Genomic DNA, 22,643 nt, shown 5'->3' with positions numbered 1-22,643 from the left:
TGTGTTCCGTGCAACGACACCAGACGGCATCCAGTGACAAGTTTCTCGTGAGGTTGTCGTGAGTGGTTCGTTCGTTGTTGTGTCTTCATCAATCAGCCAGCAGGCGCCATTATAGTCAAAGTGAGGCGTCGCTTGGTTTGCGAAAATCTTACGCACACCAGTGCTTACGATAATCTGGGCATAGTTCAGTGTTGTTATTTACATTTGTGAACAGTCTTTCACAAAGATGCACACCAGAAGTAGAAATAGTCAGAGTTATTCTACCGGTAAGTACTATTTGTGTAAGTTCCTATCCTGTCCGAAAAATCGTATCTTCAATTCCACCAATGGGTTAAACGAATTATCATTTTATCTACATACAAAATATCCTTAATGTCTACTCAGCGCTAATTCATCAATGAATTCTATGGCTGCAATCAATAACATTCTTTTCTTTAGCATTATCTGCAGTAATCGGATTGTAGTTAGACGCTAATTGAATTTACGTAATTTTCAGACTGCACGTCATCTAAACTTAAAATTAATTTGAATACAACTGAAGTACAATACTAAATAATGAACGGTTTGTATTACAGCAAGAGGACCATCTGGAAATTCGAATACAGGACCGGGATTTCAAAGTACAGCGGTGAGAACTTTTTACATCTGAAAGTGATTTCTATCTCTGTGGAAAGCGAATCATAGCTATGTCATGTTTGATCAGGCGGGAAGACTAGCTCCATGAGTACAAGAATATGTTAGATATCAAAAATAGTCGTATATTCTCATGATATTACAAGTATTAGATTACAGTGCATTACTGTTCTTTATAAGATTAAAACCTGTTATTACATGTAGATTTGACACACACGCTAAAGGTGAGCTTCCAAACAGTTTGTAGACATAAGGCATATTCAGCCAAAATTGACTTTCCCGCCAAACAGAAGAATTGAAATCAAGTTGATGAGATTAAATTCTATTTTATAATAACTTTCATCACGTCATGTGGGCAAATATTAATTCAGTTAAGTAGAATACAGTACCGTTCCTGTGTTCCAGTTCTCAGTCTTAATTGAAGTGCGAAAATCAGTCTGTATTTGCATGTACTAATTAGTGGTTCCCATGTCCCCCTATCCTGCACTGCAGGCCCAAGTAGCTATACAACAATACCGAGGAGGTGCGCCCCGCCAGGGGCAGGCTCGCCAGTTGCCTTCATAGCATAATGCATCCTTAGCCACTTCCTTAGGATTCGTTCTAAACTTATATTGTGAACATCTTTGTGATACACTATTTTTGCAACTGTTTTATCATGTAAAACTGAACCTTGCCTCCCATTGTTGAAATACTGACTAAATAATTAAAAGGTCTTGTACCAATTTTTAAATTCTCTCAATGGTATGAGCCAACTCGTTTATTTGTTTCAGCTCTTACGCTTTTCATAAAACATTCTATCTTATACATTTCAATCATATGATTATTTATCAATTGTACTTGCATAGATCATATAATCGAGATATAGTTACCATATTAATTGGGACCAATATTTTAGTATATTTGAACATGCAAAATTTGTGTATTTCTAGATGAATAATGATCATGTTCTTTTCTGAAACCTGGTCATGGTTTAGTTATGAATTAAAACTAGTCTAGTACGGTTTGAAGGAATTTTGGCAGGTGTAAGCTATAGGGGCAGCGTTAGATTGCGTGTAATGCGTGTGTGACGCTAGGCCTTGGTGGGGTAGCACAACCGCAGAGGTTCCTTGTGTAGTGGCGACCCACCCTATACTTTACAGTATCAAACACAAGGAAATTTCCAACCGACTCAGATGTCTGGGCCCAATCAGCTTGGGACCTACAAGAGTGTACCTCCACTAAATGTATCACAGTTCAAATCCAATGGTCCGCAATTGCTACAACAGCTTCAACAACAAAACAGATTGCTGCCAGTTCCAAAAACTCCGCCCATTCTGCAGCAATCTTCGAATTCTGGTGGACAATCGTTACAACAGACCACCCCGGCTACACAGGCACCACGTTTAAAACCAATTCTCAAGCAAACAACAGCTTTCGTACCAGCTGTGAGTAGTGTTCCTGCTGCCACAAACCCTGCTACTGCTACACCTCAAGTAACATCCCCTACACCACCTACAAACAATGTTGAATCAAAGGTGATGGAAGAAAAAGAGATCATCGAGGTTGAGAATCAAGAACAGCCGAAATGGAAACGAAACAGGGTACCTGGTTGTGAGTACATGATCCATAATTGTTTTCACAATTTGTGCATGGCCCGTAAATATAGATGTAACATGATGAAGATTCACTGCGCAAATTTGAAAGTTGTCAGATTATCTACAGACTCCAAAGTTTTCTTTGTTGAGTAGTAGCTTAAATGAACAGCTCATGTGAACATTACTACTGATCGATACTTCAGTAACACTCGCATGACCTTTGAACCAACTTATTATGTCTAATATTAAATGTTAATTAAGACAAGGTGAATAAGAAGCTGAAGCGACTGAGGATGAATCAACGACTCAGGAGAGCATTGCAGCCCAAGAATGCAATCATGGTTTTGAACGAAATGAAAACTGGAGTACAATTCACTTTTCCAGAATCACAAGCTGCTATGCCTAACTCCTTATTTGTCGTCCATGCTGAGGTAAGTTATATTTCAAGTTTTTTATCATAACTAGTAAGTCTAGCTCCAGTGGAACAAAGAGAACTGAAATGAACGTGGATTATAGATCGATGGAAAGACATATGTCGGTCAAGGATTGTCCAAACCACTTGCGCGTCAGAATGCAGCAGAAAATGCATTGAAATGTTTGCTTCTTGAGAAAATGACGACAGCATCGAGTAAGGCACGCATTGATGCAGAATTGGACGGACAATCAGCAATACAGGAAGATTTGTCACAGAGCGTATCTGCTAAAGAGGAAGGTTCTGAAGTGACCGCTGTACCCTCGTCAGAACAAGCTTCTGACGAACCAGATGAAGTCCCATGGAGTTCCCTAGCCAGTTTTGCGCTCTATAAACTTTTCTTAGAGTGGCAAAATCAAGGGACTGTTGTTCCAGTTCCTAGACCAGGCGTTTCCCCTGGACGTGCTAAAAAGGAACCAAAAGCGCCAATTCAGAAAGATTTACCACCAAATGCCATTAACATTCATCCGGTTATGTTGCTCAACCAAATGAAACCTGGTTTGGCCTATGTTGAAGTGAATCGTGTCGGTAATCCGCCAAACACCATGTTCACCTTGGCTGTAGAAATCGATGGAATTGACTACAACGGTACAGGTAAATAACAAATCTCAATAACCCTATTCTTTATTGCCTTCTTTTTTCGACTTTTTCCTTCATGCCTATGAGTTCTGCTTTGCCCCTAACTGATAATGATTCGGATACATGATTCCAATCCTAATTTTTTATTACTATTTGTAGTTATATTTTACAATATATCTACATCATTTTATGTTGCGTCCGTTTTGTTTGTATTCATGAGTTAGTCGATGTACTGTTTGTGCACTTTTGTTCTACTTGTACTTCTTAGGGAGCCTTGTTCCTGGATAAAATGAATTGGTCTTTATCTCTGTTTCTCGCAATCTCTTGTTATAAAGAGGTTCTCATAGTTTCAAGGCTCCATATAACACCTGTCTTCTGCGCTGTATCATATGTTTAACTTGGCGATAGAATTCACTATGGTTGCTCAATTTTCTGGGCTCAGTTGCAAAGTCATGTAGCATTTTTTTTCCGTTTCATCTCACTATTCTGTGGATGTTTTTCGTAGCTCTATTGAGGTATCTTTTGCTTAAAAAGTAACAGGTTTTATTTGCATCGAGCCTACTCATTTACACGTGGAGCGATATGCTTTCCTCTTTTATCTTTATGTATTTGTATCATTGCTTTGCTTTTCATCTACTGCCCGTGGTCCTTAGAAAGCTCTGCTCCAGGATCTCATTAGAATAACATTTTTCCACTCTCTATGTGCCTTCAATAGATATATAGTAGATGTTGGTTAAATCAACCATGATTTTTTCATGTTGTACAGCAAAGAATAAAAAGGACGCCAAAAAAATGGCGGCCAAAACAGCCTTAACTGCACTGTATGGCTTGGTTTATCCTGAAGAAGCTAGTATGGATCATACCGAGGATATAATGATGTGTTAAATCATTATTGTGAAGACGATTCTCGTTGTGAAGAATGACGATGGTTCCGTGAAATTTTCCGAGTTTGTTCGTAGTTCATCTCTGTTTTTACTAACAAGTTTGCAGAAACTATTGGAAGTCTGCATAGCAATATTAAATTTTGCAATATTCATCATGGGATGCTATTTCTTTAGCTGGAACTAGTTTTATGTGAACCAAATACATTAGTTTATTTAGATTATTTCATCACATCACAGTTGAATCAAGATCTATCTGGATGAAGTTAATTGGACATATTTATCCATAAATAGATATTTTAATACTAGCACATTATTTTTAGATGCCCCCAGATGTTCTTTAACGATATTGCTATCGTTGATGATGGCAATGCTAATGGCTATTGAATTATAGAATAATATTTCACCATTGTGAACATGAACGAATCATTTAGTATAAATCTTGGTAATGCAGAATGCAATTACAGTCACGCTGTAAGTGTTAAAATCGATGATTTGCATTTGATTATTCTCCTTGGAGAATAGGGAAGTGTCTTACTTTCCATTACGTACTAAGGAAGTTTACGTGGTAAAGAGTATGTTGTCTCGTATAATGCTAATTTCTTCTTGATCTGTGTGCTCCTGCAAATTGCTCATCAGTGTTCCCAAAAATGATTGAAAATCGACTTTCAATTTATTTGCACCCTCTTCTACATTGCAGCTCACTTGTGATACACGAGCGAGTTTTGATGCTATAAAATCGAAAATCATTATTGGTTTATGGCTACAGTGCAGAAAGTCGACATTTGCAAAATACCCATCATTTTTTCTTACACATTTTTCCTGGAGTTATGACTAAGTTTTCATTGTTGTAACAAAATATTACACAATTTGTTGGACCGAGCTTGGTTTGATTGACAAAATAATCGTACAATTGGTCCAGTTCATGAAGATAATCATGTGATTTAGCATTATGTACAAATATGACACCGTTGACACCATTTCTTATAGCTGGCCAGCAAGTCTTGAATCTAAGGGATGTAAAGAGCTTTGCATTATATGGAAATTTGTCCTATTTGTACTATCAACTTACTTATGATCGCCGCTGCAGTCCCACAATTCTACATCGGCCTTCATGAATTTATTCTTGACATTTATGTTCTGTGTCTCAAACTCTAGAATTCTGACACCCTTAGTCGGTCTATAATCCAAAGGAATGTCGCTTGCATCTGCCAGAAAATTTGATATGGTAGTCTTACCACTCTGTAAAAAATTGAGTATAATATTTAAGCACAGAAATTAAACATTTTCAAAACCTTAATCGGTCCATGTGTGTTATTTTAACAGGGCTCACTCCGACTGGTCCAACGACTATTATTTTCAGCTGATGAAGATTATTCATAATTAGAAATCAGTTGATAGGATCCTGTGGGAACCTAGATCACAACAAATGAATTGTCACAGGCCACAGTCTGTGCCACAATGATCTGAAATATATATGCTGTGTGGTTGCTACGACAACCAGTGAAGCCAAATAAACCACATTCATGCTATTTTTGTAGCTGGTTTCAACATGCATTCTGAATATATTACTAACGTTTCTTATAATTTTACAATTAGTGACAGAATTATTCAAGTGAATAAATTTTTTGACTTATGGAATAATCTCAAGCAGGGGGTTGACCCTAATCTTATAAAGGTCAAAAAAAAGATGTAATGAAGGAAGCTACGTAGAAGAATTACGTACTACATACAGTTGAGTGTTTGTCTCAATATTATATTTGAATAAAGGAATCAAATAACCGTCAGACTTTTACTTTTCATGGACAGATTATACATATACCATCAATAGATTTTGTACAGAGGAGAAAGGAATAATGAATTGGTATTGGGTGATATTTTTTTTATTATCTCGCCGGTGACTTGATCGTAAATTAGAATAAATACGTCGTTTTTACGACAACATCAATTACTTAAAAATAAAAGCCTGTTTCTCAATTGATACTATTTGTTGACTCTTGTTAAGGGCCTTTTGGTCAAGGGGTCTATCATCTGAATGGCCAAAAAATAAAAATAGTCGTCGCGCAAGCGTACGGTGCGTGATTCACACAATGAATTCATTCAATACAGAGACGTATATTCAATGTGATTTCACACGAACGCATGTTAATCCGCCGAATAGTTGACTGTGATTGGTCTGTATTGAGAATCTAGTTCTTCCACCAGTCATTACCAGGAATTCGTACGGCCACTGACTCTTTCGTTCATTGAAGACTATCCTTCTGAATCAAAGCAAGTAAATGTAAGAGGTTGTTCACATACGACATCGGACATACGTTGGTTATAAATGAAGCTCGAAGGCCATATCGTGCATCAATAATTCCGCATTGTCGTATGTTGTTTTAAAGTAATTTAAATAATATCTGTAAGCCGTAACTTCTACTACATATATACTCCAAGTTTAATTATATGCGATAAAACTCCTCAGTTTAAAAATTTATCTAACCCTAAGTGCTCACAAAGGATAGCATGGCAGATAATGCGAGCGGATCTTGTACAGAGCAGAAAGAATCGTCTGGAGCGATGACTCAGTTCTACGAGAATTACATACTCGTGGATGTCGGTGCAAACCTAACAAATAAAAAGTATAGCCGTGACCTAGACAGCGTTATTCAGAGGGCGAAGGATGCAGGTGTGAAAAAAATTATGGTCACAGGAGCCAGCATCAGATCGAGTAAAGAAGCTCTACGACTGACCAGAATATACCCTGGCACGTTATACTCAACTGCAGGTGTTCACCCTCATGATGCAAAATCTTGGGAAGATTCCGAGACTCTCCAGGAGCTTGAGAGTATTGCTAGTAGTCCAGAATGTGTAGCTATTGGAGAATGTGGGTTGGATTACAATCGTGACTTTTCTGATCCTGAAACCCAAAGAAACGTATTTCATAAACAAGTTGAACTTGCTTGCCAACTAAATAAACCTTTAATAATACATGAACGAGCTGCTCAAACTGATGTTTTGAAAGTCCTCAGCCATTATCCCAACCGGCTACCCCCGGTTCTGCTACATTGTTTCACAGGAACTGCGGAAGAAGCACAACTGTATTTAGATCAAGGATTTTACATTGGAATAACAGGATACCTCTGCAAAGACAAATCCGATAGTGGGGTCCGTCAACTTTTGGAAGGTGGTCAAGCTCCTTTAGATAGAATCCTGGTAGAAACTGATGCTCCATTCATGTATCCTAATACAAGAGCAAGCAAATTACCTCCACATGTCAAAGATGCTTTGACGGAACGTTCCATGACCTTTTTACATAGATATTGCACTTTTCAACGCAATGAACCATGTGCTTTGCCAGCAATAGTAGAAATGGTGGCAGCTTTCATGCGGAAATCACCTGACGAAGTGGCTCTTGCTACTGCATTTAATGCCTTGAAACTGTTTGGGCTGAATCAATGATGCCACCTCATGCTGTCATACTTTGCTGGGATCTTGCAAGACAAAAATGGTGCTACCCGGTGCTCCAGAAGATTTCTATATATCTGTAGGCAGCTTTTATTACTGCGTCTAAGACACAGCCAATCCTTTTCCTATTATATTTATTTATGAATTTTTAACAATAGTTTGCCTTTTTTAACTGACCAATGAATTAGAGCGTTTGAGTTTGCCCAAAAAAGGTACTATTACGAATGATGATATTAGGAAATTATTAACATCGAGTTATACAGATCTCACTTTATTACAATGCTAATATCCTCTTCAGTTTGGCCGTTATTTACAGACAAATAGATAGTTGTATTTTACAATGAAGATGATCGTGACACCTGGCTTGTACGCTTTTTAAAAATATGAATTACTTCATGCTATTTGAATTGTTTGACATACTTGTCAACTAGCAATTGAATGACAATTATATTTCCTGTTAATATATTATATATTTTGATATAATAAACTGTTATACATCGACATCCATTCCTGGAATATCTGTACCATAAACTTTTTCCATCCCCCGCACTTCTAATCTGACCATTACGTCTTTGTTTATCTACTAATACGTAGTGGTCATTTTGCGGAAGATTTGCACTACTCTCCCTGATTTGAATTTCATATAATTTCTCATGTTCTACGTACAAAGACTGGACAACTGGTTTTTCAATTAAATGATTTCAGACACAGCATCTCATTTTCATACATGTTTATATATACATAAAGACAATGGTCTGCAATACAATCTATATTATAATCAGCAGCACCATTAGTCCTCGCAATTTTATGTATCCATTATTAGTGACACTACTAAATTTCACACATTTGCAAATGCTGAAATACTATCAAACTTTAGTCTGATGGCTTGCATCAGATATGGAATTTTCTCACGATCCATTAGTCCATTCCACATCTTCGAACTTATCGAGATAACGGTGTATCCAGTAAGAGTTTCTAATGTTTTCAGTAGTAAGGCCCAATCTCCTTTTAGACGGCGAGAATTAGTGGAATATGCATCGTCCGGCAAATTGATGACAATGATACTGAAAGTAAGATATTTCAATCGAATATTCAACAAAAAATTCTAGATTATTCATAAGAGAACTTGTTAAAATTCTATTCCTACACTTGACTGTCAACGGGGAGTTGAAGATCTTCTATGTATGGGGTGATGTTTGGTTCACTTATTTCCGATGTATTCACAGCTACTGGATATCCACCTTTCCTCATAATGATGACATGATCTGAAATGCAAGTAAAAGATTTCGTAAAGTTCGACCAACTCGATAATGATGATATGCATAAATTAAAGTATCTAAAACTGTCTCACCAATGTGATGTCCTAGCTTTGTCTTAAGATTGGACAGAATATACTGTGAGCCACCCATGGCTTGTACTAAGGCAGGTAGTAAATTGGCTTTAGATTGATTCAATCCATTAAGTTCAATTGCAGTCTGTATTATTTGTTCAGATGGCCAAGGCCCGGTATAGGTAGGAGAGAAGAGTTTTACAGCTTGGTAAAATAGTAATAAGTTCCAGTAAGTATTCTTTACATCTATTTTAGTCAGTATGTGTTTCAGAAAGCCCGTATTGAACACTCTTTTTGTAAGATCTTTGTTGAAAGAATCAAACACTGCCAAACTGGTTGCTAAATTCAACATTAATCGTATATCTGGATATTCATTCTTGGCTATATTCTTCAATATTATCTCATGTATGATTTCCCAAAATATTGGTTTATAGTCAGCCATGGCTAAAGCTATTATCAAATTCATGTAACAATTGTGACCAGAGTTAGTCAATATGGAAGGGTTCTCAAAGCATTTGGCAGCAACGTAATCAATCAATCGAATTTGCGTATGACCTATCCGCCGTAATTTGCTTAGCATTGCAACACCCTGTTTTAATCCAGCATCTGTAGAAATAATATGCTCTGCACAAGCATCAACAAATTCCTCGTTATAAAACTCTTTATGTCCTTTTTCAGTAATTTTGATGGTAAGTTTCAAGATTAAATCTGAAGTAGTTGAGCTACTCATTTGGTGCATATTTTTTATGATAACCTGCTGTACGTTGAACAATAACTCTTCATATCCAGGTGTTAAGTGTTCACAAATGCATAAATATCGAAAGATTCTACGGGCGATGAAAGAATTCATATCTTGGCCTTTGCTGCAGAGGGTATTGATTACCACTTCTAACAATTTCATATTCTTTGAACTGGTAGCTAAAAACGCTAGTGCAGTTGTTAAATCTGAATCATCTTCCATATCTAACATTTTGTTACTAAGCTGAATTTCACACATATTTGGTACAGCTATTCTCAGTGCTTTTGTCAATGGTGAATAATCAAGATCCTTTAACAGGAAATGCAGATCAACTAATTGACGAAATTTCAAGTGGCTTATAGACTGACGAATGACCTGGAGTAGAGATTGCGATAATACGCTGGTTGATGGTACCTTGCAACTGGTAACAAGTCTTAACATATCTACAGCATCATTTGCATCTAATGATTTAATATCACTGATCACTGCTTCGCAAAGTATTAAGAAACCCGGATTATTAACAATAAATTGGTCGGTGTCTTTGTGTGTTGCATACTGTAGATGAACAAGTTTCTTCATAGCTATTTTTGAGTGCTGATGGCTCAACATTGAACGATATTTTTTCACCACATCAAGTATGTCTGGTATTGTATTTGCGCTGCTCAAACTTTTGAAGATAACATCGTTCTTTCGATCTGTAGCTTCTGTCAATGTGGGAAGCCCATCGTCTGAAATAATAAGCAATTACATGTGCTATATAAAGTGAAGTATGTGTTGGACTGATGCTAAGCTGCATGCGCGTGATGTTAGATCACACAGCCAAAATTACATAGATATAAGTTTATTTCTAGTACCTTTAGGGATGGAAGAATACGAACGCAAAGGGATTTTAAAATAGTACGTCGAACCTATGTGTCCTGGAAATTTTCCAAGGTTACGAGTTGCGGCACAGAGTCGCAACACCTGTCTTGCTGTTTTGTTCATAATTCGTTCGGTTTGGTGTATTGACACCGTAATATCTGCCTGTACTTGATGAATACCACACTGCTACACGTTGAGGGATACTTCTCACAGAGCAGTGAACAATTTAGGTTAGATTCTTGGGATGCGTTAGCCGCTTTCGAAACATGTTCTGTAGAAACACTATCTTTTAAAATACAAATGGAAGATTACAGCAGCGATGTGACAAGACGAAGAATAGGTGAACTTGGTTCAAAATATTCTAATCAACCTCATCGGTTCTGTAGTCTTTTGCACACACTACAGTATGCATGTATGCACTACATATGTATAATACAGTGTATAAACATTTCAAATACTGCAGCTTCTCACACTATGCATTCATAAAATGTAGCGATTCAGGAGTAATCCATGCCGCGTTGCATATCCATTCGCGTCTGCCAATTCGCTGAAATGTCATCTAGTTAGTCAATCAGTTAATCTGCTTGTTCTCTCTAGTAGATTGACACTTTTGTCAGCCAATAGAATCTCTTCAATCCCTATTTCTTTATTTGCTGTATTATAATGATGAATGCACGTGGAGGGGCTTATGTCCAAGCTGAATAAAGGTTGTTCTGCTATCCAAAACATGACTTGAGGAAAATGAATGGTAGAAAATAAGCTAGTTGTTGTTGCAGACGTTGCTGTTTAAATGACGTATGAGGCAGAGCAGTAGTGAGTGCCTTAAGGATAAGTCATAAGTAAAAGTTTGAGTTGAACTGGCACATACTAAAACGTCTGGAAAATACAATATCTATTAGAAATGGACGAGGACACAATGGACAATGATTTCATGGATGATTTAACTGATGTGTCATCTGTTGAAAGTTTGGGGTTTAAAACTCAAAAGGAAATATTCTGTAATAAGCTTTTACCTTACGCTGATGAGATCGATGATGAGTCTCAACTTTGGTTGGCAGAGATCAAAGCCAACCTTGGTCGCGCAGTACTACTACGTGAGATTCGTCCAGCATGCAGTGTGTGGACCGTCAGATTATGCAAGTAAGACATTCAACAAAGATTTGTAGTTATTAGATCTCTGTTCATTTCTATAAAATCATTAGAAACTACTCTTATGAATTATTATTCTTCTCATTTTATAGGTACATAAAGCTATATGGGATGAAATTTTCAAAGGAAGACCATATCATATTTGTGAAACTGATGTACGAAATGATTACTATTCCAAATTTGGAGCCACACTTAGTTCATGAGTTTGGAGCCACACTGATAATACTGCTGAAGTATGTGATAAAAATCATGCACCTTGTTTACATTCTTACTATCTCCAATGGGAATAAGCTTTTCTCTAAAAATTTATAGCACAAGTACAGCAATAAGCAATAATTATACTTTATAGCAATAATTATACTTTATAGAATTAGCTAGCAATTAGCTTACACATGTCTTTTCTAATTTCTATTCACTAGAAAAAAGGAATTAATATCTCCGGAGGAGCTAGAACTGCCATGGGAACCGCTTTACCAACTGACCTATCGCATAGTGGCCACTGGAGAAATGGCGCTTGGAATGTACAGATATTTCTCAAATCTTGAATCAACACTCGATGCATTAGTTCATGCAGCTAAAGTGTACTTTCCCATAACGGCGACACAGGAAATTTTGGATGAACTTAGACCAGGTCTCTGTCCTTTGGATCATGCAACAATGTCCTCCACCCTGGAAACCTTGGAATGGTTTTTACCACTCACATTATCCCCGGAGCATCATTCCCTAGGTCATCAGTTGTGGTTCGATGAATTTATGAGTCTCTGGGAAGTTTGTCATAATGCTCCTAAATGGGAAGATGAAATGATGTGGCTCATGTCACGGCTAGCATCTCACAACATTGGATATATCAATTGGGAGCCACACATTCCCCTCATGTTTACCAGATTTTTAAGATGTTTAAGTCTACCAGTCACCTACAAACATATGCAGAGCAGTAAACATCACAAGATTGATACATCATCGATTGCTTTATGGATTGTCTCAGTTCTGGTTTGTCATTTCTTACTTTGGTCAATTATTTGGACAGCATGATAACAGTCTTCTTAATCGCTCTATTATGGCTATTAATTACTGTGTGTCTCATGCAATAGCATGAACAATATGTCAAAGAGCTTTCAAAGTCTTCTGATAATCTCGAAGCAATCTCTACCCCATCAAGTATTCATTTGTATCATGAATTGTAGGGTAACGGATCAAGCGCACAGGAGTACCTGAATAAATTTTTGAAAACTGTCGAAAGCTACTTTCATCCGGCTAATTATGGTCAATGGCTGTCTAAACTACGGAAGTTGCTCAATAAGCTTCCTTTTTATTTTATTTTACGTCTTCACAAGTAAGAACCATTAGTATCTACCATCTAATTGTTAATCAGATCATTAATATCATGTTATAATCAATTAAATAAATAATTTGCAGAGAACGCTACGGCAAACAGACGTGGGAACAGCCTGTGCCTACAGCATTCAAATTAACTGATGATGATGTTGATAATTTTGTAAAGAGTATAAAGCCAGTTGCAATGGCAGCTATGTTTGGAAGAATGGGCGGAATGGACGCTGGACAGGCTTTGCAACATTTAGCCACTATGAGGCCTAATTTAATAATTCCAGATGTTTTAGAGCGACTATATTCTGTATTAGATTCCGTAACAGAACCCCACAAGTTGACAGCATCCATGAATTGTATTGTAGCAGTCGCTAGGCCTATGGTCCAAGGCTCCAGGAATTATAATACAGGTCAATTTCTATTTCACTGATGTATTGAGATTACTGCAGTTACAGTTATTGTGATATAATTCTATATTTTCTCGTGACTCTAGGTTACGAGTACGTGGAAGGGCCAACTCATGTATTACCTCTTCTCTTCTCGGCTCTACCTGGAATAGATCCCAATGATGCAAGAAAATGTTTTGTAACTTTCCGATTGATATCTGTATTTGCCGGATTGGTTCCACTAGTAGATTCATCCAGAACTCAGATCCCAATTGAAGAAGATGAGAGATTAATCTGTGAAGCAACATCCCGTTTTGAAGATTTTGTTTTACAATTCATAGACAAAGTTTTTAACCTTATAGACTCAAGTTCTCTAGAGTTCGTGAGATTAGAAAACAGTGGAGGTGATGGAAAAAGCAAGTTGGAATCATTGTTTGAAAATGCATTAGCTGCAGTCTGCACTTCTTTACTTGGTGAAACGAGTGATGCTATTTTTGAATGCGCATTACACAAGCTGCGAACATTAGCGACTGAGCGTATCCTGGAAACACAAGTTGCCGGGCGGTTAGCAGCTGTGCTTTGTCGATCGTTTTCTAGAATCAATGGACAGCAAACCTTGCGAGTACTGCTTCCACCTTTGGCTCGTAACATAATGGAAGCAATAGGAGAAGGCGACGATGTGGCTAAGGAAGAAAATTTAGATAATCAGCTTTTGTACAGCATGTTACTATTGGCCGAAACTGTTGATACAAAAGGAAATCATCTCTTACCATACATTGACACTTTAATGGAAATTCTCGACAAGATATTGTATCTTAAATCGAAAGAAGGAAATCAAATTGCAAGTCGTTTATTGAAGATACTTCTTCTATCTCTATCAACAGTAACACCTCTAGAGTTTAGATCATCGGTTGGAGATTTCAATGATCCTACATATTTGCCGATCAGAGATTGGGGTCAAGCTGTAGATAACAAAGATCTAAATGTGAAGTGGTATGTGCCTGGAGTGAAAGAAATTGCAGTCATGAAGAGAATCTTTACACAATATTTTCCACCAGTTGTAGAGAAGATAGAACAGTTTATTGCAGATAGAAATTCATTCTCAAGGTAAGATGATTCTATAATACGGATGTAATTTGGTGGATCATTTAGGTTTCATAGATCGATTATATATTTGTTGATAGGGACGAATTGTTGACAAATCTTAACATAATGAACGCCATTCTTGTGGGCTGTGAAACCTTTTTGCCAATTTGGTCGGAACCTCACATTGAGCCGCTGGGGTCATCTTTAGGGTCGACATCATTTACACCAACGATAGGAGTTACAGGAGAAATACTAATGCCCGATGGAAGTAATGTCAGACAATATCTTGCACGGATGATGTCTCATTTACAAGCTCACATCTTGAGCGAGGCTGAAGATGATATAAAAAGTCTATCTGTCGTCATTGAGGTATGAAAATAAAAAATAGAGAATAAACTTGTCATATGTCTACAGTCAGAAATAGCATTTTTGTGGTTGTTTAGTGTTTTCCGAAATCGCAATTAGCCTGACGTTTCTCGCTATATATCAATACTTTTGACATGCATCGCTAATATTTTTAATTTCTAGATCTGGGGGAGTCTGCTATTGGGAAGATTACGTGTGGGTGAGGATCATGAGGTTAGACGTAAAAACTTCATGCTTTGCAAACAAGTTACAGAGGATAAGTTGAAGGGGAAACAAAGGCATATGCGGACTCTTATGGTACAACGTGCAGCAATGCAACACGAAATACGCCTATTAGAACGTGTGGTTTGTCTTACAGAGACACACAAGTTAATGCTATTAGAACTACTTAAACTTTCAACCAGTAGATACAGTGAAGTACGATCTAAAGCACAAACTAGGCTGTTTTCTGCTATGCAGTGCTTTTCTTATTCTTATGCTTTGTTGGTTCCTCAATTGGTTGAAATCTTGTCTAAAGATAGCGAAGAACATCACGACGCATTTAAAGTAAGCAGCTTAACATTTTCTTACTGCTGCTCCAATTTTTGAATAAAGCTCAACCTTGATAAATTCAACTCTTTTGTTACAGGGTGCTTTGTATGTCTTACTAGGTCTGAAGCAAGCTCCAATGGTTACAAAGCGTGATTGGATGTTACTGAACACACTCTGGCCAGCATTAGTTTTATCCAAGCCATCTGAGAAACTTTCAGTAATACGTTTAAAAGAAAGGTTGGTTGATACCGTTCACAAGCTTTTTCCAACCATTTCTATTGAAATTGAAGTACCATCGAGATGCATAGAAGCAGCCATGCATTTGTGGGATAATTGTCCAAAACCTAGTTTTGCACAACCTACCCAATCTGAAATAGAAAAGGGTATAGAAACTTTGAAAAGTGTCGGAGCAAAAAATTTAGAGTACTACAATGATTTATTAAACAAGTTGTTGGAAGCTATAGTGGAGCGAAATCTTCATTGGAGACAGCGATTGATGGCCATGAGTTTCATAAGGGATTTGGTTCACCCAGATCATATATACCCACCAAAAATAGTGCGCTACTTCTTAAGTTCCCTGATACACGAATCATTAGAGGAAAGAAAAATTGCCATCAGAACCACAGTGTTCATTCTCAAGCAACAAAAAAGAAAACATCTTAAGGTATCTTAAACTCTATTAATTTTCTAATAATCGAAAAAAAGTTACCTTCGATTACTAAGGCAACGTTATGATTAAAGGTGACTATAAATCCATCAAGGTTTGAGCAAAGCACAGCTGGCTTGAGTCAAGAAGTCATTAAAAAATTGAGTCCTGGAAAGAGACTGGATAATGCATGGCTACAATATAATTATGAAACACGGCCTTTAACCTCAGAACAGTGGGAAGAGCCGAGATATATTCACCAGCGATGGATAGGGTATTATTGTTGGCCAAAAGAGCTGGAGGTCTATGCTCCAACATCAGAACAACCATCTCTTGACCCAAATATCAGAGTTTTATCTGATCAAGAGAAGGAAGTAGATATTTTCTTCAGCGACCCATGCAACATTTCAAAACTTGTAGGATATTTAAGTCTGGAGGAAATGAAGGGGAAAGACAAGTTTAACAGTTTTCATTTTGTCCTATTCAAAGGCCTATTCAGAAATCACGGAGATACACACCTGCAACATTTCATACCACACCTCAAAAAACTAGTTGCTGATAAACATGAAAGTAGTCAGAGGTGCGCTGCAGAAATAGTTGCCGGTTTAATCCGAGGTGCAAAGCACTGGACATTTCCAATGACATCTGCGATGTGGGGAGTTCTCTTACCCATCATTAGAACAGCACTCAGTAATCTGACTGTTGAAACTGTTGGGGATTGGGGAATCTGCTTTGCCACTGCACAGGAAAGTCGAGATCCTAATAGACAACACTGGCTCTTAGAGTGTCTCATGGAAGAACCGCCACTTAGTGAATCTGAGGCATCGTTTGTGGAGTGTGGAAGATTGTATGCCTTGCAAGGCGCGCTTGGCCAGCAGTCTTGGAGAGTTTCAGAGCTGCTGAATCGATTGTTACGCCGTTTAGAGGATCGACTTTTAGCCAATCCTTTTCAAAATGTTCGAGAACGTCTTGGATCTGTATTAGCCACAATTTTTGATTCAGATCTGAAATTCTCTGCACCAAGTTCTGATACAAGGTCGTGCATTCCAGTAACAGACTTTATGAACAAAGTAACGCCAAAGCTGCAAAGGTTGAATCAAGAGTCCCCCCGTGTATGCGGGGGTAAAACAGAGTCTTCTGAATTATCCGTTCTAGTGAATGATGTGAATCTCAATGGATCATCTAAAGATTCAAATACTGAGGAACGAGAAGGAGCTGTGAGATTATTGAAGACATTATGTAAATGGTTGATTGGTAGTATCGTTCGATCTCAATATGGAGCGCTCCCTGCATACTATCAGCTCTTCCCACTTATTTGCCTACTAGAAAATAGTGAGGCAGATGAGGAATTGAGCAGAATGTGTACTGGGACACTGGCTGTTTTAGCTCAAGCGTTTACATTGCCACAACACATTCCTACAGCTCTGGAAGCTGTTGAACAAATTACCAAAAACACTTCTTGGTGGGCAAGAGCCACTGGGTTAGAATTTTTGCAAGTTCTAGTGTTTCACAACATGAGTATCTTACTCAGTAACTCCTCCTGGATTGATCAGGTGCGGAAAATAGTTCTTAGGCTTCTAGAAGACGAACGACTTGAGGTCAGAGAAAAAGCTGGTCAAGTTCTCGGTGGATTACTTCACTGTACATTTATTCCAGATCAAGAGGCGCTACTGGTAAGTTTGACTTTGTACGAGTGCATACCTCTGATATCAATATGCAGGATATAAAATAAATTGCGTTTTTTTCAACGGTAGCGAGAACTTAAAATAAAAGCCAAAACAAGGCTTAGGAAGAAGAAAAAACAACCGATTGTTGCGGAAACTGTAACACATGATAAAAGCGCTGAAGCTGCAATAATACGCATTCGCCATGCAGGAGTTCTAGGACTCTGCGCATTTATCAACGCACACCCTTATGATGTACCAATGTTTCTACCGCCTATCTTTGAAGAACTTGGACCTCATCTGAACGACCCGCAACCCATTCCTGTGAGTATTCAGCGCATGCAATAATGAATCAATACTTCTTGCAAGGTGGAATCAATGAAGCATCTGATGTGTCAATTACAGGCAACAATTCGGAAGACATTAGGTGATTTCAAACGAACACACTACGATGGCTGGGCAGGTGAGACGGGTCACCAGCAGCGTTTCACTGAGATGCAGCTAGCTGTGCTGCAAGACCTTGTTGTCCCACCGACATACTTTGCCTAAGTCTTTAAATTATTTATGATTCTAGATATCAACTGACAAAGGAGATCAACGAAGTATTCGTTGTCTTCTATTTTATGAAGAAGAGTATAAAAAAATTATGTCTGAAAATCTTTATATTTTTTATACAATTCGAAACAAAAACGAAGAAAAGATTCTCAATCGAAAGAATAGTGATTCGATGAATGACAAACGCGCTTGAAAATTAAAACAAAACTGCTGAACACGTGATGAATGATAGCTAATATCAATATTAATTATATTATTCAGCTATGGCATTTTGAATCAACTTCTAAAGGTGACAGCCATCAAATTTCCTGCACACTCCTGCATTCTAGAATATCCGCCTTCGAGGACATTGAAATGATGACCCTCTAGCTTGAAAATTTTCTTATTTTAATAGGTGAACGGCGTCAAATAGCAAAACTATATTTTTTGTACTTATGGATTTTCAATTTATAAGCGTAAATTATGGCTTACACATTTGTAACAATAAAATAATGAATAAATTTTTGTCTGCTATAACTCTTGATTGTATACTTCAAAAAACGATGCATATGATTAGTCCTGCAAGAAACCAGTTGCTCTCCCTATTAAACTGAAGATAAATACATAGGATTGAATGCATGCACATGATGAGGCACCAAGTTTCGGACCACCTCCTCGGGTTTCCTGTTCTCCTGATACAAATCTCGACTTTTCGGCAAACTTTCAATTTTCAGGGCCGGCATTCTAGAGCTCTGCATTACCACTTTCGGTTTGAAGCATGATTGAACGATCAAAGACACAAGCATGCATGCAGTCAGTCCTGCAATGCATCAGTTGCTCTCTCTTTTATACTAGGAATAAATAAACAGGGTGGAACGCATGCACCCTATCAGGCACCAGGTCTCGGAATACCTCCTCGGTTTTCCTGTTCTCCTGATACCCAGAAAATTTTTTGGCGTGAATTTTAAACTTCGGAAACGCTGTATTAAAGCCAGAAATAAGTCTTTTCCTCTTGTATCAACGATTTATTGAATAAGTAAATACATAGGCAGGCATATAGTTAGTCCTGCAAAGAATCAGTCGCTTTCTCTATCAGACGAGGAATAATTATGAAGGATTGAATGCATGCACATGATGAGGCACCAAGTTTCGGACCACCTCCTCGGGTTTCCTGTTCTCCTGATACAAATCTCGACTTTTCGGCAAACTTTCAATTTTCAGGGCCGGCATTCTAGAGCTCTGCATTACCACTTTCGGTTTGAAGCATGATTGAACGATCAAAGACACAAGCATGCATGCAGTCAGTCCTGCAATGCATCAGTTGCTCTCTCTTTTATACTAGGAATAAATAAACAGGGTGGAACGCATGCACCCTATCAGGCACCAGGTCTCGGAATACCTCTTCGGTTTTCCTGTTCTCCTGATACCCAGAAAATTTTTTGGCGCGAATTATAAACTTCGGAAACGCTGTATTAAAGCCAGAAATAAGTCTTTTCCTCTTGTATCAACGATTTATTGAATAAGTTAATACATAGGCAGGCATATAGTTAGTCCTGCAAAGAATCAGTCGCTTTCTCTATCAGACGAGGAATAATTATGAAGGATTGAATGCATGCACATGATGAGGTACCAAGTTTCGGACCACCTCCTCGGGTTTCCTGTTCTCCTGATACAAATCTCGACTTTTCGGCAAACTTTCAATTTTCAGGGCCGGCATTCTAGAGCTCTGCATTACCACTTTCGGTTTGAAGCATGATTGAACGATCAAAGACACAAGCATGCATGCAGTCAGTCCTGCAATGCATCAGTTGCTCTCTCTTTTATACTAGGAATAAATAAACAGGGTGGAACGCATGCACCCTATCAGGCACCAGGTCTCGGAATACCTCCTCGGTTTTCCTGTTCTCCTGATACCCAGAAAATTTTTTGGCGTGAATTTTAAACTTCGGAAACGCTGTATTAAAGCTAGAAATAAGTCTTTTCCTCTTGTATCAACGATTTATTGAATAAGTAAATACATAGGCAGGCATATAGTTAGTCCTGCAAAGAATCAGTCGCTTTCTCTATCAGACGAGGAATAATTATGAAGGATTGAATGCATGCACATGATGAGGCACCAAGTTTCGGACCACCTCCTCGGGTTTCCTGTTCTCCTGATACAAATCTCGACTTTTCGGCAAACTTTCAATTTTCAGGGCCGGCATTCTAGAGCTCTGCATTACCACTTTCGGTTTGAAGCATGATTGAACGATCAAAGACACAAGCATGCATGCAGTCAGTCCTGCAATGCATCAGTTGCTCTCTCTTTTATACTAGGAATAAATAAACAGGGTGGAACGCATGCACCCTATCAGGCACCAGGTCTCGGAATACCTCCTCGGTTTTCCTGTTCTCCTGATACCCAGAAAATTTTTTGGCGTGAATTATAAACTTCGGAAACGCTGTATTAAAGCCAGAAATAAGTCTTTTCCTCTTGTATCAACGATTTATTGAATAAGTAAATACATAGGCAGGCATATAGTTAGTCCTGCAAAGAATCAGTCGCTTTCTCTATCAGACGAGGAATAATTATGAAGGATTGAATGCATGCACATGATGAGGCACCAAGTTTCGGACCACCTCCTCGGGTTTCCTGTTCTCCTGATACAAATCTCGACTTTTCGGCAAACTTTCAATTTTCAGGGCCGGCATTCTAGAGCTCTGCATTACCACTTTCGGTTTGAAGCATGATTGAACGATCAAAGACACAAGCATGCATGCAGTCAGTCCTGCAATGCATCAGTTGCTCTCTCTTTTATACTAGGAATAAATAAACAGGGTGGAACGCATGCACCCTATCAGGCACCAGGTCTCGGAATAACTCCTCGGTTTTTCTGTTCTCCTGATACCCAGAAAATTTTTTGGCGTGAATTATAAACTTCGGAAACGCTGTATTAAAGCCAGAAATGAGTCTTTTCCTCTTGTATCAACGATTTATTGAATAAGTAAATACATAGGCAGGCATGTAGTTAGTCCTGCAAAGAATCAGTCGCTTTCTCTATCAGACGAGGAATAATTATGAAGGATTGAATGCATGCACATGATGAGGCACCAAGTTTCGGACCACCTCCTCGGGTTTCCTGTTCTCCTGATACAAATCTCGACTTTTCGGCAAACTTTCAATTTTCAGGGCCGGCATTCTAGAGCTCTGCATTACCACTTTCGGTTTGAAGCATGATTGAACGATCAAAGACACAAGCATGCATGCAGTCAGTCCTGCAATGCATCAGTTGCTCTCTCTTTTATACTAGGAATAAATAAACAGGGTGGAACGCATGCACCCTATCAGGCACCAGGTCTCGGAATACCTCCTCGGTTTTCCTGTTCTCCTGATACCCAGAAAATTTTTTGGCGTGAATTATAAACTTCGGAAACGCTGTATTAAAGCTAGAAATAAGTCTTTTTCTCTTGTATCAACGATTTATTGAATAAGTAAATACATAGGCAGGCATATAGTTAGTCCTGCAAAGAATCAGTCGCTTTCTCTATCAGACGAGGAATAATTATGAAGGATTGAATGCATGCACATGATGAGGCACCAAGTTTCGGACCACCTCCTCGGGTTTCCTGTTCTCCTGATACAAATCTCGACTTTTCGGCAAACTTTCAATTTTCAGGGCCGGCATTCTAGAGCTCTGCATTACCACTTTCGGTTTGAAGCATGATTGAACGATCAAAGACACAAGCATGCATGCAGTCAGTCCTGCAATGCATCAGTTGCTCTCTCTTTCATACTAGAAATAAATAAACAGGGTGGAACGCATGCACCCTATCAGGCACCAGGTCTCGGAATACCTCTTCGGTTTTCCTGTTCTCCTGATACCCAGAAAATTTTTTGGCGTGAATTATAAACTTCGGAAACGCTGTATTAAAGCTAGAAATAAGTCTTTTTCTCTTGTATCAACGATTTATTGAATAAGTAAATACATAGGCAGGCATATAGTTAGTCCTGCAAAGAATCAGTCGCTTTCTCTATCAGACGAGGAATAATTATGAAGGATTGAATGCATGCACATGATGAGGCACCAAGTTTCGGACCACCTCCTCGGGTTTCCTGTTCTCCTGATACAAATCTCGACTTTTCGGCAAACTTTCAATTTTCAGGGCCGGCATTCTAGAGCTCTGCATTACCACTTTCGGTTTGAAGCATGATTGAACGATCAAAGACACAAGCATGCATGCAGTCAGTCCTGCAATGCATCAGTTGCTCTCTCTTTTATACTAGGAATAAATAAACAGGGTGGAACGCATGCACCCTATCAGGCACCAGGTCTCGGAATACCTCTTCGGTTTTCCTGTTCTCCTGATACCCAGAAAATTTTTTGGCGTGAATTATAAACTTCGGAAACGCTGTATTAAAGCTAGAAATAAGTCTTTTCCTCTTGTATCAACGATTT

General features: G+C 38.3%; 5 protein-coding genes across 5 annotated transcripts; 3 read left to right on the top strand and 2 right to left on the bottom strand.

Moving 5' to 3' along the window:
• The first annotated feature begins 45 nt into the window (after positions 1-45).
• LOC105687154 (interleukin enhancer-binding factor 3-like) lies at positions 46-4,264 on the top strand. The gene is made up of 6 exons (XM_012402559.3): positions 46-266; positions 576-628; positions 1,773-2,223; positions 2,469-2,638; positions 2,724-3,273; positions 4,025-4,264. The coding sequence occupies exons 1-6, from the start codon at positions 227-229 to the stop codon at positions 4,141-4,143; spliced, it is 1,383 nt and encodes a 460-aa protein (XP_012257982.2). The 5' UTR covers positions 46-226; the 3' UTR covers positions 4,144-4,264.
• Positions 4,265-4,540: 276 nt separating this feature from the next.
• Positions 4,541-5,417, bottom strand: LOC105686981 (intraflagellar transport protein 22 homolog; the record flags this gene model as incomplete). Its single annotated transcript, XM_048649080.1, has 3 exons — positions 4,541-4,870; positions 4,953-5,149; positions 5,212-5,417. Coding segments are annotated over 3 exons (573 nt in total), but the record flags the coding sequence as incomplete, so codon positions are not given.
• Positions 5,418-6,445: 1,028 nt separating this feature from the next.
• On the top strand, positions 6,446-8,092 carry LOC105687203 (3'-5' ssDNA/RNA exonuclease TatD). Its single transcript, XM_012402651.3, has one exon. It carries the CDS (start codon positions 6,648-6,650, stop codon positions 7,581-7,583), a length of 936 nt encoding a protein of 311 aa, XP_012258074.1. The 5' UTR covers positions 6,446-6,647; the 3' UTR covers positions 7,584-8,092.
• A 212-nt stretch (positions 8,093-8,304) lies between these two features.
• Positions 8,305-11,070, bottom strand: LOC105687202. The gene is made up of 4 exons (XM_012402649.3): positions 10,513-11,070; positions 8,941-10,386; positions 8,737-8,854; positions 8,305-8,653 (listed from the first exon to the last, which is right to left on the bottom strand). The coding sequence occupies exons 1-4, from the start codon at positions 10,640-10,642 to the stop codon at positions 8,428-8,430; spliced, it is 1,920 nt and encodes a 639-aa protein (XP_012258072.2). The 5' UTR covers positions 10,643-11,070; the 3' UTR covers positions 8,305-8,427.
• Positions 11,071-11,114: 44 nt separating this feature from the next.
• LOC105687183 (proteasome activator complex subunit 4B-like) lies at positions 11,115-18,744 on the top strand. The gene is made up of 13 exons (XM_012402610.3): positions 11,115-11,226; positions 11,296-11,659; positions 11,761-11,901; positions 12,088-12,658; positions 12,853-13,001; positions 13,085-13,404; positions 13,488-14,487; positions 14,565-14,835; positions 14,995-15,378; positions 15,461-16,027; positions 16,105-17,682; positions 17,764-17,997; positions 18,079-18,744. The coding sequence occupies exons 2-13, from the start codon at positions 11,421-11,423 to the stop codon at positions 18,220-18,222; spliced, it is 5,598 nt and encodes a 1,865-aa protein (XP_012258033.2). The 5' UTR covers positions 11,115-11,226; positions 11,296-11,420; the 3' UTR covers positions 18,223-18,744.
• Positions 18,745-22,643: the final 3,899 nt, after the last annotated feature.

Source organism: Athalia rosae, chromosome 1, assembly GCF_917208135.1.
Source record: "Athalia rosae chromosome 1, iyAthRosa1.1, whole genome shotgun sequence".
NCBI classification, from domain to species: Eukaryota; Metazoa; Arthropoda; class Insecta; order Hymenoptera; family Athaliidae; genus Athalia; species Athalia rosae.
This window is presented reverse-complemented; position numbering and strand designations above follow the sequence as displayed.

Bases quoted from the DNA above. Each gene is read 5' to 3' on its own strand.
- LOC105687154 (XM_012402559.3), top strand. From the start codon at position 227: ATGCACACCAGAAGTAGAAATAGTCAGAGTTATTCTACCG. The intron at 267-575 runs GTAAGTACTATT...TTTGTATTACAG, and splicing joins TAGTCAGAGTTATTCTACCG to CAAGAGGACCATCTGGAAAT. The intron at 2,224-2,468 runs GTGAGTACATGA...ATGTTAATTAAG, and splicing joins ACGAAACAGGGTACCTGGTT to ACAAGGTGAATAAGAAGCTG.
- LOC105687203 (XM_012402651.3), top strand. From the start codon at position 6,648: ATGGCAGATAATGCGAGCGGATCTTGTACAGAGCAGAAAGAATCGTCT.
- LOC105687202 (XM_012402649.3), bottom strand. From the start codon at position 10,642: ATGAACAAAACAGCAAGACAGGTGTTGCGACTCTGTGCCGCAACTCGT. The intron at 10,387-10,512 runs GTACTAGAAATA...TTATTATTTCAG, and splicing joins GTATTCTTCCATCCCTAAAG to ACGATGGGCTTCCCACATTG. The intron at 8,855-8,940 runs GTGAGACAGTTT...CTTGCATTTCAG, and splicing joins AAAGCTAGGACATCACATTG to ATCATGTCATCATTATGAGG.
- LOC105687183 (XM_012402610.3), top strand. From the start codon at position 11,421: ATGGACGAGGACACAATGGACAATGATTTCATGGATGATTTAACTGAT. The intron at 17,683-17,763 runs GTAAGTTTGACT...TTTCAACGGTAG, and splicing joins CAGATCAAGAGGCGCTACTG to CGAGAACTTAAAATAAAAGC. The intron at 17,998-18,078 runs GTGAGTATTCAG...TGTCAATTACAG, and splicing joins ACGACCCGCAACCCATTCCT to GCAACAATTCGGAAGACATT.